Source organism: Ziziphus jujuba, chromosome 5 (assembly GCF_031755915.1).
Source record: "Ziziphus jujuba cultivar Dongzao chromosome 5, ASM3175591v1".
Lineage (NCBI taxonomy): Eukaryota > Viridiplantae > Streptophyta > Magnoliopsida > Rosales > Rhamnaceae > Ziziphus > Ziziphus jujuba.
The window spans coordinates 7,135,759-7,151,034 of NC_083383.1; the positions used below are offsets into that span (position 1 = coordinate 7,135,759).

Consider the following 15,276-nt stretch of genomic DNA (forward strand, 5'->3'; position numbering starts at 1 on the left):
TGACAGCTATCGGATTGCCCGTTTGCATTCATTTCTAACAGAAATAGAGTCTACTGTAAAGGCGTAAAGCATGGGTCATCACCCCGTGGAAGAAGTAACCTGATAAGTTTATCATTACTCAGATTATTAAAAGTATTTACCAAAAGTGATAGAAAATTCACGTACTGAACCGCGGGATTTGACCATGGATTACACTATTTGAAAGAAATCTACAACATAAAAAAGAAGCATAATTAACAAGACTTGAGCTACAGAGGATTGTGTGGCTATTCGGCGCGACTTTGGTTTGTCCCTAAACCCTGGATCGTGAACTATTTAGATATCTTCCTCTTTAAATAATTTCTTTAATCTCAAATAATTTAATTATTTTCTTTTCTCTTCTTTTACGTGTCACATGTAAATATCCTTTTTGACTTTGTTTTTTTTTTTTTTTTTTTTCATGGAATGGATTTTTTAACTTCAGTAGAATATTTACATGAAAAAAATGGTTCTGATTATAACTTAATTGTTTGCTTTTAAAAATAATAGTTCTGTTGGATACTACATATGTTTATTAAATTTTAATTAGATATGATAAATATGATATCTTGAAGTCATGAAACTAAAACTAGTAAAATAATACCAAGTCATTTCATAAGAAAAAAAAAAAAAAAAAAAAAGGGCTGAGATTTGTATCACTCATGTTAAAATTGTCTTCATTTCTGTTCGTATAAAAAACGTTGGGTTAATGTCAAAGTCACAGAGCTTGAATACCTATGAAAAATACTATAACCTTGTCATCCTGGAGGATGATTGGCTATTGTTAATCAAGTTAGTGGACTTGATAGAAATAAACAATAAACAATTTATTGGGACTAAATTTCTAAATTAACACATTGCTTCTTATTTATTTATTTATTTATTTTTTTGGGGGGGGTTGGGGGGGGGTGTGTGGGAGGGAAGAAATAAGACATTGCTTTTATTAATATAAATTATTAATAAAATTTACATTTTTATTATATATGTTAAATTGTGAATAGACTATTATCAGAAAAAATATTAAAGGCTATAGTAGTTATATATGTATAAGAATTTATAAATTGAAAACAAGTATAAAACGTAAAAGAAAAATATTTATCTTAAATGTAATAGAAAATAGAATAATTATCTAAACTGTAACACAATTTATTTTATTAGGTCAATTGTTTTTTTTTTTTTTTTAATAAATTGCAAAGTTTTGAACAAGTAAATGTGAATTTCGTTATCCAACAAGACTTCTAGAACAAAATACATTTTTTATTAAAAAACTAATTGTAAAAGCTAAATATTTGAAAAGAAGCCGTTCTTCTTAGACTCTTGGGGCTACCGTACGACGACGTCGTTCTTATTTCCAAAAGTAGCCGTTGGGAATTATACTCCTGTACGACGACGTCGTTCTTATTTTTGAAAAGTGGCCGCTGCGAATCATAAAGCTAAAATACTCTCTTTCTCTCCCAAATCCCACTCTTCTTCTCTTCCACTTTCTCTTCCTCTTCGTCTTCAACCCCTCAAATCAAAATTATCGTCTTCTTTTCAATGATTTTCCTAGAACCATGAGATCCGCTGTGATGTCAAAACACCTCCTGAGACCTGTTTGTAAGTTTTTTTTTTTATGGATGAAATCAAATTTTTTTTTTTTTTTTTTCAGAAGACATCAAATTGGGGTTTTTAGGGTTTTTTTTTTTTTTTTTTTTAATGGATAAAATCAAATCGGTCGGAAATGTAAAAAGGGAAGTCTTACCGTGAAAATACTTGTTTTGAAATTTGAAATTTTAATCTTCTAAAGTTTTCTTCTGAACCTTTTTACATTTTTTTTTTTTAACTTTTTCCTTTTATTATTAACAGTTCGTGTTGGAAAAAAGAGGAAAGATATGATTGATGGAGTTGAAGTTTGCGTCTGCTGGAGATGGACAAATATAGTAGTATTGTTGGTATTGCTTTCTTATTATTTTTTACCTCTTTCTTTTATTTTAGTTTTTAAAATTTTTTTGCATTATATTTGATAGAGGCACAACGAGAATTGTGAATAAATAACTGGAACTGGGTTAACAGCATTTTATTCTTGTTCTGCTTTTGTTCTTGTTATGCTTCTATTATATGTCTTAATTGGTGCACATGGATTAGTGTAGGGTTGTAGGAATTTAAGTATAACTTTAACCATTTATTTCCAGAGTAGCTTCTGAGCATGCTAAGAATCTTCTTCACAAATTTTTGACATCATCTTTAGTTAACAGTCTTTGTGTGTGTGTGTGTGGTTTGTCTGAAGGAAAGGTATTGCATTATACTAAGGGATTGTATATGGTGTTTTTGCAATGCTATACGTTTCCATTTTCAAGTTCTATATAAAAAGATAATGAGGCACAATACCTACTTCCTTTCTAGATTCTACGAATGGGTTGCTCTTTCATTTTCAATTTACCCACCAAAAGGATGGGGTTCTTCCCCTGGTTCCTTATTGTCTATTTTATCTTCTCTTTCAATGATATGTCTCTCACCCAAAGTGTTACTTTTAAGTGAAAATATGTTAGTTGAATTATATTGATCTTAAATATCGAGTTTTGACCGTTTGCATCTAGAATTGAATGTCGTATGCTCTAAATATAATATGATACTGAATGTTGATTTTTATTTTTATGATCTGCTCTGTGTTCGTGTCAACTATGAAGTTCTGGTGTATTTTATACATACATACATATATGTAATACACTCTTTTCTCTGGCAGCTTAGTTTCCTCTCATGAATGCCCAAAAACATTTAGTGAAGAAATTTAAATGAGTATTGCTTTATTTTGTGTGTGTGTGTGTGTGTGTGTGTGTATAGGATGGAGTGATGGCTGATAAACAACTGATATGCATGCACACGTACGTAAACACTTAAAGCATGCTATCAACAGTGCATCTACATTAATAGACACATGATATTGCCAAGCCCCAACACCCATATGATCTTTATTCCTCAGTTGATGACTGTTGGTGACTTCTTGAAAGAGTACATATAGTATGAACTAAAATTAGAAAAAATATTATAATAATAAGTATGGCAAAAATCAGTATAAGTAAATTCAGCGGATGATATTAGCTTTTTAACCTTGTGAAATTCATATGCATTTTCAATAGATATTAGATGGAAATTATTAAATAAGAAGTCCATGAGTATGGAAATTAATCATTTACTCTTATATCTCCCTGATTTTGCAGTGCAGAGTCGGTCCCTTGGTTTGGTTATCAATGTCAATAGAAAAAGCTTCTTCAGTTACTTGTAAAAAGGAGAGGAGGGGTTTGTGGTTTGCAGTGTAAATTAATGTAAATTTGACTGTAATGTTTTGGGATTTGGTTGTATAGCTTGTATAAGGATGGAGTTAATATAAAAATGGATACTATTTTTGTTTGCGAGAAGAAATCACTGGGGGATTGCCCCAGGGCTCTTCGTTCTGTGTGTGGGTGTGGGTGGTGGGTGCTTTCTCTCTCATTTTTTTCCCTCTCACTTCCCCTCTTCAATCTTCCTCTTACTTTCCCATCTCCACATTTCCTATCTATTTTTCCTTTCTGCTTTACTTTCTCCATTTTTTTCTCTTTATTTTCTTTCTCTGTTTTCTCTATTTCATTTGTCTATCTTCTTTGGCTTTCTAATTTCTCTCTTTGTAAATCTTTACTTTCTTTTTGTTATACTCTTTATTTTCTTTCCTTACTTTCTCGCTTTTTTCTCTTCACTTTTTCTCTCCAGTCTCTTTCATTTTCTCTCAAATTTGATGCTCTATTTTTTCAGTTTATTTTTAGATCTTCTCTTTTTACTTTCCTCCTCCACTTTTTTCTCTTTAATATTCTCTATAATTTCTATTTGATTTCTCTTCACTCTCTAGTTTCTTTCTTATTATTGCTTATGAGTAAATTGTTTGTTTCACCTGTTAAACTGCCTAATTTTATTAAATTCCATTTATGTCCTTGATAATAAACAAAATTATAAATAAAACAAATACTTTTAGAACCCAGTAATTTTATTAAAATAAAAGACAAAAACAAGATAGGGAGGGAAAAAAAAAAAATGAAGGTGACTTTTAAACGTATAAAATTGATACTAGAACAAATGGTAATTAAAAGAAATAAAAGGACACTATGAATATATTAAAAAAAGAAAAAAAAAAAAAAAGAAAGAAAGATGAAGATAACTTTCTAAAGTACACTTTTATTAAAATCATTTTTTTTTTGGTAAAAAATATGCCGCAAAAAAACTATTATTTTAAAATTCCCCCCCCAAAAAAAAAAAAAACTATTTTTATTAGAACAAATACAAAATGACGAAATACTTATATATAAATTTAAGATTAAAAAAAAAAAAAAACTAGTAATTAAAGATGAGGAAAAAAATGTGTAGCAACCTAAAAAAAATAAAAAAATAAATAGATAATATATTTTTTTAATTAAATGTAAATTACATTTTTATGCATTCTTCCATTACATGTAATAATTTCAATAAACCTAAAAAATTGTATTTTCATGTAGATTTTTATCAACAAACTAGTATAAACAAAATCTTAATAATTATATATACAAAAAATTATCTCATAGAGTAAACATGAATATAAAATTTAACAATGAAAAAAACTTAAAAAGTGTAAAAATCTAAATGTGTGTAACTACAAAATTTTAGAAAAAACTAAAATTAAAATAATAATATTTTATAATATTTATTTTTTTTAGTGGAAAAAAAGCTAAAAAAATTTGAACAAGTAAAATATATAACTAAGAAACTAAGAATACAAAATTTTGTCTAAGCAACTACAATAGATGTAAGTAACAAATTTTATCTAAGTAACAAAATACTAAGACAAAAACACTTGTAAACTAATTGTAATTGATGTAGTAAAAGGACATAAATGGAATTTTATAAAATTTGGTATTTCTAGCTTGTGAAACGAATGAATTTACCAGTGGCAGTAACCATTGAAACATAAACTAGGGAGATATGCTAGAGAAATTAGAGAGAGTGGATAAAGAGTAAAGGAAGTTGGTAGAGAGAAGTAGGGAAAAAGTCCTTTGATAAACTAAGAAAGTGGAGAGAAAGTGGGGAGGGTGGAAAAGAATGTGGTGGAAGTATAGACAGAAAATAGTGAAAAAGTGTAGGAAGAAGCATATAGAAAGAAGAGCTAAAGAGGAACTAGAGAGACAAAAAGTGCAGCGAGAATGCAGGAGATGAGGTGGAGAGAAAAATGTACATAGAGAAATTTAAGAGAGAAGTTTTTTTACAGCGAGAGAAAAAGAAGGGGAGAGTTTTGTGCAAGGAGAAACGTAGAGAAGGTTATGGAAGAGAGAGAAGGTAAAGAAAGAGAGAAGGAAGGAAAGGAAGTAAAAAGGTTTGAAATGGAGAGAGAAAGTAAACGTAGATAATAGATAAAGTAAGAGGGGGATTTTTTTTTTTTTTTTTTTTTAGTGTGATTAGTTTGATGAAGGAATTATTTTTTATTTTGATGGATGACATCAAATCTTGCAATCTTGCAATTTAGGAAGCTTTGCCATTACATTATTGCATATAAAAACTATTATTTCCTTCAACAAAGAAGATGGTTATTATATGATAAATATACGTTTTAAATGAAGTTGGAACTTGTATAGAGAAAGCTAAAAGAGAAGTTAGAGAAAGTGGAGAGATAACAAAGCAGTAGAAGAGACAAATGGGGAGAGAGAGTTTTTGTTGTTTTTTAATAATGTAAATTGTATTTTGCGACAGAATGAATGTAAACATTGAATTTCTTATTTTTATTTATAGCAAGTATCTCTTTTTGTTGCTCATGGCATCAAATATTGCAATTCAAAAACGAGCATATGGTCTCTTAGAATACAAGTTAACATAATGCATATAAAATCACATATATAAAATTTGTAGCACAACAATGCACTCTTATTGAAACCGAATTTTATGATATAAAAGGTTTGTCATTTAATTGAAACTACGTTGGTATTTGGGCTGTTTATCAGCACTAAATTGACAAAAATGTCTCTCCACCTCATTACCATCCATGCCATTCTCATCAAACATGGCAAATAGATAAGCTTCAATAGCTCCACTTCTCTTTGGAATTCCATTCTTCACATGGTTGATCAAAATCCTATAATAAGTCTCTGCAATCCCAACACTTGCTTCAGTACCACCTTCTGATGGCCTACCACCCTCCGATACCACAGCCTGCAAGTTTGGTCCACCTGCTTTCTCTAAAGATGCATACACAGAATCAACCAATGCATCAAACGGATTCTGGTAATCAAGGTTAGTATTGTCATCAATGTGTTGCAGCTGCAGGGTAATTTTAGGGCTTGAAGGTTTGAGTTGAGGATGCCAATGGTGAGTTCTATGTTTGATCCTTTGAGGGCCTGATCATGAAAAGTTGGTTTGTGTGGTTCGTAAATCCTCATCCTTGTAATGGCATTGTTTTTGAAGTGTCGAATAACAACATCCGCTTCACTGGCCTCACAAGAAAAAATAAATAAATAAATAAATAATAAAAACGGAGAGAGCTGATAAAGCGTAAAAGGAAGAGACCAAAAAAAAAAAAAAAAAAAAAAAAAAAAAAAAAATTCTCTCTAACGAAAAGGAATCATTTTATTTTTTTTTTGGCTGAGTCGTGCAAATTAAAAAAAACAGGCTGCAAATTCAGACTCTTGAGTGCTAAAAGTACAAAACACCAAATGGATTAATTTGCTTAATATTTTTAACGACCATCACAGTAGATAGTAGAAGTGATTGGAGATTGAATGGAATTTGCTTTTTGTTGGGGTAGAGGAGGAAGTGAGTCATGCATATCGCATGGAAGCTCAGGCAAAGGCATGTCAAGCTCAAGAACTTTAATCACTTGTCCTGCTTTTGGCCTTTCCCTGTAACTAGGATGAGAGCACCATAATCCCACCATCATCAGCCTTTGCATCTCATTAGAATCAAAATCCATGTTCAATCTTTCATCAGCTGCATCCATTATATTTCCAGCGAGGTAGAGCTCCCAAACCCATCTCATCAGCGGTACATGATATTCACCATTCTGGTAAGTCCTCCTCCCACATGCAATTTCCAAAGCCACAACGCCAAAACTATACATGTCTGATTCTTTACTAGCCTTCCCTCCGTTGACATATTCCGGCGCTAGGTAGCCGTAAGTCCCTACCACCCCTGTCAACTGAGTCCTCAATCTGGGATCCACCAGCTTAGCAACACCAAAATCACCAAGCTTGGTGCTGAAATCTGTGTCTAATAGGACATTGGCTGATTTGATGTCTCTATGAAGAACACATTGCTCTGCATCTTCATGAAGGTAGTGAGTTGCTGAGGCCAATCCTAAAGCTATTTTATATCTGGCATTCCATGGCAGAGTTATTTTGTTGCCGAAGAGATGAGTGTCAAGGCTGCCATTATGCATGTAGTCATAAACCAGTAAGAATTCATCTTTCTCGTGACACCAGCCGATGAATTGCACCAGGTTTTTATGTATCAGACGGCTTATTATCTTCACTTCATTGATAAAGATTCTTTCAGAATTATCAGATCCGGTAGATATTCTCTTGACGGCAACAAGGCGGCCAAGATCATTCAATGTTCCTTTGTAAACTTGTCCAGATCCTCCTTGGCCGAGCTTTTTACTGTCCGCAAAGCCATCTGTGGCCGCTACCAGTTCTTGGTGGGAAAATCTTTTGGGAAGCGCTCCTCTTTCGAGATCCCAGTCAACTGAGATGGGTTTATCAGCAAACCATCTTCTCTTGCTCATCATCTTCCAAATCACGGACCGACCGATACATATTCCAAACAACAACATGAAGAAGAAAGCTCCAACAACAATGAGTGCAATAACATGTGGCCTCATGACTCCTTTCTTTCTCCCTAATTTCTTCGCATCCAAACTTGAAGTGAATTCCCAGGAACTGATGGTGTGCCTCTCGTAATCCAGGCCTGTTGCAGCAGAGAATCCAATGGTAACCCACTCGGGAAGTACTTCCATTAGATCAATGATGTGAGAAACGGAGGAAGGAACAGGCTGTTTTTCTGCTCTGTATTCCCAGGAGACACTGAGGTTCCTAGTGGTGGCACTGTAAGATATAACAACATCGGCCATCTGTCCACTATGGGAGTTAGAATCCCATTTGGTATATTTAACCGAAGAGATGGAGTTGATATTAATCCCAACATGCTGCTGTGGCGGATCCCAGTCTTGGACATTTGGAAGAGTATCAAACTCAACCATGACAATTTGGTTTGAAGAGGTGGCCAACCCAGTGGTGTGGTTGAAAAGTGCTAAATATTTGCCACCCGAGTTTGGAGGAATTGTGTAGCCCATAGGTGCAAGGAAGAACGCAAATCCATCAGCGGTGGCATTACTACTGATGTCAATGGTGAAAGAGAAACGAGTAGTGAAGTCGGTCAGGGTCCCTGAAGCTGAATCCCAAAGGTGCAATGGCTTCGAGTATGTGGCCCTCCCAACCATGAAGTAATCCATGCGGTTTAGTCGAATCGCTCCAGAAGAAGGTTCGGCATCGCCTTCATACGCTATGTTGGTTGCCTCTGGCTCAAAATGGGCTATATTGAAATTCAATGAATTAGCAATGGGAAGCTGGAATAATGAATGGAAGCTCGCGACTAGTACTATAACAATATTTACTAAACGCCCATCACCAACTAAACAATTGCTTCTTGGCGTGTACAGAATCAGAGACATGGCCGTTAAAGCCAAAATATTTTTCTTTTTTGAAATTTTGGTGTAACAGATTGAATTCCTTAGGAAAAATCCCAGTTAGAATTTGCTGCAAAATCTGATCACTGCTATTGGATATCGACCATTCTTATTCTTATAAAGGAGTTGTACCGCGTGAACCATTGATCAACTCATACCCATCATTATAGAGACCGAGTCTTTCCATTTATTAAACAAACTATTTGAATTAGTATTTGTGTTGCTATTTTCAATATTTCTCCCGTTGTAAAGTCAGAGCATGCCAAGATATTTCTTTGACTATTCTTTAATTTCTCGAAAAGTCAAGATTAAACTCTTCATCATATTACAAGAAGATTATTTATTTATTTATTTTTTATAACTTTTTTACATATATGATATCTCATCTCGAACCATTTTTCAAAGTCCATAAATTTTTAGAAAACCCGTCAATTTATTTACCTTCTCCTCCCGTGTCATTTACGTTACCAATGGTGTAACATAAATGGATATTTTACCAATGGAGTTTTCATGAATACAATTAAATCTCTTACTTTTGGAAGAGATAAGGTTAAAACTAACATTATTGGTATGAAAAAAATAAATAAATAAATAAAACACCATCAGCGCTGCAAAACCTTCACTGAAATCATGATACTGAAAAATTTTGTTAGAAAACGCTCCCATAATCTTTTGAAGAACAATAAATTCAAAAATTTAGTCTACCATCAATAAAAGACTGATAATGCACTCTTTATGGTGCAGAATTGGCGCATATTGTAGCATATATATAATTTTGTTAAAAACACATGCCAATCCCGTACTATAAAAAATAAATTATCAATATTTTAAAGCGTTTTTTATAATTCATAATGCATTTTTTATGGTGCAAAACTGACATGCACCGTAAAAGAGTTGGATATTTGCAACTCTATGTATTTTTCTATTTTAAAGAAGTTTTCAAACCTTAAAAAATATATATAATTTCTAATGGTAACGATGCACGGAAGAAATGATAAATTTCTTACTTCATATTTAAGTAATTAATGTTCTTTTGTTTATACATGGTATAGACACCTTGTTGTGAGGACATCTCAAAAGACTGCCTAGCTTATAGGCAAGTGAGATAATCATGATAAATTTTAATTTTTGTTAATACATTCCTTTAAAAATTTAACTTTTAATTGAACTATATTTGCAAATTAATTTTTTTTCTATGGATAAATAGTCAATGAAAATATACAATAAATAAATTAAAAATTATGCCCAAAAATTAAAAAAAAAAAAGTACATAATCAACATAAATCAACATACTATAATTAGATTATATATTATTTTCTCGTAATTATTTAAGCTTAAATTTGTAAAATTAATACAACATAATAATGAATAAGTTCCAATTGGATGTGCTTTTAGTCTAATCTACGTGCAATGGTTAAAACTAGTATATTTATATATGATGAAAAAGGAAAGTTTTTTTGCTCCAATCCTTCTTTCTAATTCATGAGAATAATTTCATTTACCAAAAGAAAAATAATAAGAATAATTTCAGAGGAGATATATACATACACCCACCCAACCCCCAAACACCACCCACACACCACCCCCCCCCGGGTCCGAATTAACTTTAATGTTGCCAGCCCATACTCCAGCCCAATCTTCCCAAGGCTCAATTAGCTGTCCAAATTTTTTTGAAATTCCATCTATCCCATAAGCTTTATTCGATGATCAACGGTCATATTTCAAAATTTAAACCTTTTGTTTTTTCTAACTTTAGTATAAGTAGATCACTAGCTCTTCTCTGAATACTTATACCTTTTTTTTTTTTTCCTTTTTTTCTTTCTTTCTTTGTAACATCCCGTCCCAAAGTACAACGGAAATTTTTCAACTTTGACCGAGGTTGACCGTTGACTGTTGACTTTGACCGCTGACCGTTGATCGAAGGGGTCAAAAGTTGACTTTCTGACTCGGATGGAATTCTAGGTTGATTGAGATACCGTTATGAAGTACACATTGGCACGAGTTCGTAGACTAGTAGCACGTCGAAAATGGAGCTACGGTTTGAAAGTTATGGGCAAAACAAGACGAGATTCGAATTGTTCAAAAGGTGCCGGAAGTTGACTTTTTATGGTTGTAGAATTTTGCTTTGACTTTTGTATGGTTGTAAAGTGCTTGCCGATATGAGTTCATAGACTAGCGGCACGCTTAAATTGGACATCTGGTTAAAAAGTTATGGACGTGTGAAGTTTTCCGACTACCGTAATATTTTAATATATCTGGCTTAAGTGAACAGTGATGCCACGTGTCGACATCTGAGAGGTCCATGTGGGTGAACAGTGTCACCCACGATGGCTTTTATTTTGGCAAAACGGGGGGAAGGAGAGAGAAAGAGAGAGAGGAGAGAGTGAGAGAGAGAGAAAACCACCAGCCGCCAAGTAGGAGCGCCTCTCCATTTCCTGCCAACCCCCAAAATTTCATGGCCAACCGACCGGCGACGTGCCTGGATCGAGGCTTTTTCTGACGGCGGCGCTGATTTCTTCAACCGCCGAGATCTCCTCATTCCGGCCTCCATTCTTGTCACCGCTGATCCCGTTGAGACCCTCTCCCTTCAATCTACAAAATCCCCAAAAATCTCAGCCACCAGCCACCGCACGCGCCGCCGGCGGCGACGGTTGCCAGTGACCACGACGGCTAGCCGAAGAAATCACTATTCCGGCGAGTACCCAATTGCACCGCCGGTCCCTCCCCACTAATTCCGACCCCCTGAACCCAGATCCGGTGTCTTTTTCCTCCACTTCGTGATAGTTTGGGAGAATAGAGGCTCTAAAGGCCGAAAGCTTTCCGACGAGATTCCGGTCACCTCGGGTCCGATCTCCGGGAAGTAAGACCGGATTCGTAATCCTCATCACTCAAGCTTCGTTTCGGTATATTACTTGTCAATTTTGGTTAAAGTTTGTGTTTAACCCCCCAGGTACTAGGTATTATTTACCTGAATAAAATATTATTTTATTTGACTGTGTGTGAATTGTTGTTCTAGGAGCACGTGTGTGTCGTGGAATTGATCCTATGGAGGATCTTAGGTTAATTGCGTGCTCCAGGTGAGTAACCCACCTTTAAAACTATTTTAGAGTGATTAATTATATTTATTTGGTGCTAATTTGATATCTCGAATTATGCTCATGTGGTGGAATTTAAATAGAATTGTGGAAAAAAAATATTATTTTATATATATATACCCATTGATGCTAAACGGAATTTTGGGTTATTAAGAAATTCCCGATTATTATTATTGTGATTTAATTGTATTTATTACGCATGAGCAATGTATTTTAATTAATTAATTGTATCTGGATTTTAAGATTATTTTTAGGTATGATTTGAATTTTAAATATTTCAAGGAAAATATTGGTTTATATTGGTGGATTCAAATTTTATAATTATGCCCGTGGAGTATGAATTGATGGACTTTGTGTTACGAGAAAAATTATTTGTATATTGTTATCGGTGGTTTCGTATAGGAAATGTTAAGGAAAAATGTGGGATGGTGAGTTTGAAAAATGATATAATTTGTATGGTGAATTTTGGAAAATTGATACCTTAATAATAAATTTAATAATTAGTTTTAGACGCACTCATACAGTACTGGTGTTCTGTCCTATATATGTGGTTAGAGAGCAAGTTATTATGTCTCCCATGAGTTGCCATTGGACCGAGGGCAGGCAAGTTTGATATTGGCCATAGCCGCCCCCCCCCCCCCCCCCAGTGGCCGGGATGACGGTTTCAGCAGCGACACTGTTGGGACGCCGAAGCGACCGTATGCAAGTTTCTCTCTTTAACCTCCCCGCCAGTCGGTGCTCGGGACGCTGGGTATCGGAGGGCATCACTGGTATATGATGTGGTGCGTCAAATATAAATTTTCAGATAGAAATTTCAAACCCTAAAGTGTTCTAAATTTATTTATTATATTTTATTACATTCTATTTATATTCGGATCATTTAATTATTATTTATTAAATTAATTGATTCGTTGGTTTTCGGGGAATACGAATAACGGGTTTTGCGAAAATGTTTTAAAAGGGCAACATTTCCAACGGAGTGAATAGTGAGGGTTTTGAGAGAAAATATTACTTTCAAATGATTATTATTTATTTATTTATTTATTTGTTTGGTATTGAGTAATTAAATTCCTTTTATTGTTATATTGCTAATATTAAAAGTATACAGTAGATAGGGTCACTCACTGAGATGATTAGCATCTTATATTGTTTTTAAATTCCGTTCTCCTAAGTCCAGCTTGGGAGACGTTGATCGTCCGGGGCGAGCCGGACGTCTCAGTTCATTGCCGAAAGTCCAAGGAGCATTTCTTCCCTTTTTCCTCTTCATCTTGTATTGCTTCTTTATCTGTCATTGTATTAATTCCGCATTTATATGCATAATGCTCTGTATACTGTATTGGATATTTAGTTATTAATTATGCACTGATTTACTGTTATTCTTTTGGAGTGCTGCAAATTGTGGAATTATATTGTAGTAACGTGGGAGGAATAAGGGATGTATATAGAAGTGTGCTTTCAGTGCAGGAAATTTGTGGTAAGTCCAACCCTTAGGGGAGGTTCTGCCGGATTTTCCATTGGAGGGTCCGGTAGGGTTTCTCTGGGATTAGGGCTTGTCCAGGGTTCCGGTGAGGAATTTTCGACGGGTCCTGACATTCTTTTTTTCAATTTTAAAGGGGAATCGTCCTATCTTCTCCAAACGAGATTGTTTTTTTAAGGTATGTTTTCTGAAGAGACCCAGTTTATGTTCCTGCAATTCCTCTCTTGATTCAGTTTCAATGGAAAGGAACCCCTTTTATCAACAATCATTTTTATTGCTTCTGCCGACTATTGTTTTCTGGATGGAAGTGGAATATAATTCTCTTTCTACCAAGCAGGTAAGAACCTTATAATTTTGAGTCTGGTTTCTGGGAAAAATAGAATCCGGGTTTTGGTCCTATTTTCTTTTTGCCTTGAAGAATGTGTGTAAATATATATATTGCTGGTTGTGATTCAATTGAGAGATGGTCAAAGTCAATGTTTCTTATAAGCATCAGTTGTGAAATGGTGCCGTTGCACTTAAGGAAGTGGTTAGGATGAGTCAGCGGTTAGTTTTCTGTTTTGGAGGTTTATAAATAATGGTTTAACTGCAGAAACAGAAAATATATGACAGAAGCAGTTAGTTCTCGATCAAAGCCTTTTTTTTCTTCTAGTTTTCTCTTTTCTTCTTGTAGCCTCTTTCTCACTGTATTTCTCTTTCTCTTGGTATTGTTTATGATCATTCTGGATGAGTGATTTGTGAGAAAGAAAGAGGTTGTAAAGGGGTTTCTGGTGTGGTTTATGGGTGTAGAGAATCTGTAAAATCAAAAGAGAAACTTGCAATAGCCCGTCCCAAAGTACAATAGAAGTTTTCCAACTTTGACCGAGGTTGACCGTTGACTTTGACCGTTGACCGAATGGGTCAAAAGTTGACTTTTTGACTCGGATGGAATTCTAGGTTGAATGAGGTACCGTTACGAAGTACACGTTGGCAGGAGTTCGTAGACTAGTAGCACGTCGAAAACGAAGCTACAGTTTGAAAGTTATAGGCAAAACAAGTCGAGGTGCAAACTGTCCAAAAGGTACTGGGAGTTGACTTTTTATCATTGTAGAATTTTGTTTTTACTTTCATATGGTTGTAAAGTACTCGTCGATATGAGTTCATAGACTAGCGGCACGCTTAAATTGGACATCCGATTAAAAAGTTATGGACATGTGAAGTTTTCCGAATACCGTAATATTTTAATATATATGGCTTAAGTGAACTGTGATGCCACGTGTCGACATCTGAGAGGTCCACATGGGTGAACAGTGTCACCCACGTTGGCTTTTATTTTGGCAAAACGGCGGGGGAGGAGAGAGAAAGAGAGAGAGAAGAGAGAGAGGGAGAGAGAAAACAAACGGCCACCGGAGTTTCAAAATTTTCCAGCTGTATCTTGCCACACGCGCTGGCCAGGCAGGAGCGGCTCTCCATTCCCGGCCAACCCCCAAAATTTCATGGCCAACCGACCGGCGACGCGCGTGGATTGGAGCGTTTTCCGGCGACGGCGATTTTTCCCCTCCACCACCGGCCACCGCTGTTTGACCCATTTCCGGCCATTTTCATGCCACATGCGCCAGCCACCCCTCACCACCTCCTCATTTCCGGCCAGCCCACCAAAGTTTATAGCTACCGGACCTCCGACACGCCAGGATAGGAGTATTTTCCGGCGAGGGGCCGAAAATCTTCAAACCCAAATCTTTTCGCCGTCCGGCCTCCGTTTGCCTCACCGCCGGTCCCGTTGGAACCCTCTCCCCTCGATCTACAAAACCACCAAAAAATCTCGGTCACCAACCACCGCATGCGCCACCGCCGGTGATGGTTGCCGGTGACCACGGCGGCTCGCCAGAAAATCCAGTTCTGACGAGTACCCAGTTGCACCGCCGGTCCCTCCCTCCTAATTTTGACCCCCCGAACCCAAATCCGGTGTCCTTTTCCTCCAATTCGTGATGGTTTGAGAG

At 35.3% G+C, this 15,276-nt stretch overlaps 2 protein-coding genes and 1 long non-coding RNA gene across 3 annotated transcripts; 1 reads left to right on the forward strand and 2 right to left on the reverse strand.

The window, feature by feature from the left end:
• The first annotated feature begins 1,457 nt into the window (after positions 1-1,457).
• LOC112491926 (uncharacterized) lies at positions 1,458-4,168 on the forward strand. Its single transcript, XR_003056233.3, has 3 exons — positions 1,458-1,614; positions 1,864-1,949; positions 3,216-4,168. It is a non-coding gene; the product is annotated as an uncharacterized LOC112491926 (long non-coding RNA).
• A 1,784-nt stretch (positions 4,169-5,952) lies between these two features.
• Positions 5,953-6,425, reverse strand: LOC107419869 (glucan endo-1,3-beta-glucosidase). The gene is made up of 2 exons (XM_016028699.1): positions 6,384-6,425; positions 5,953-6,267 (listed from the first exon to the last, which is right to left on the reverse strand). Exons 1-2 carry the CDS (start codon positions 6,423-6,425, stop codon positions 5,953-5,955), a joined length of 357 nt encoding a protein of 118 aa, XP_015884185.1.
• Positions 6,426-6,616: 191 nt separating this feature from the next.
• LOC107419926 (L-type lectin-domain containing receptor kinase IX.1-like) lies at positions 6,617-8,790 on the reverse strand. Its single transcript, XM_016028765.3, has one exon. It carries the CDS (start codon positions 8,708-8,710, stop codon positions 6,722-6,724), a length of 1,989 nt encoding a protein of 662 aa, XP_015884251.1. The 5' UTR covers positions 8,711-8,790; the 3' UTR covers positions 6,617-6,721.
• Positions 8,791-15,276: the final 6,486 nt, after the last annotated feature.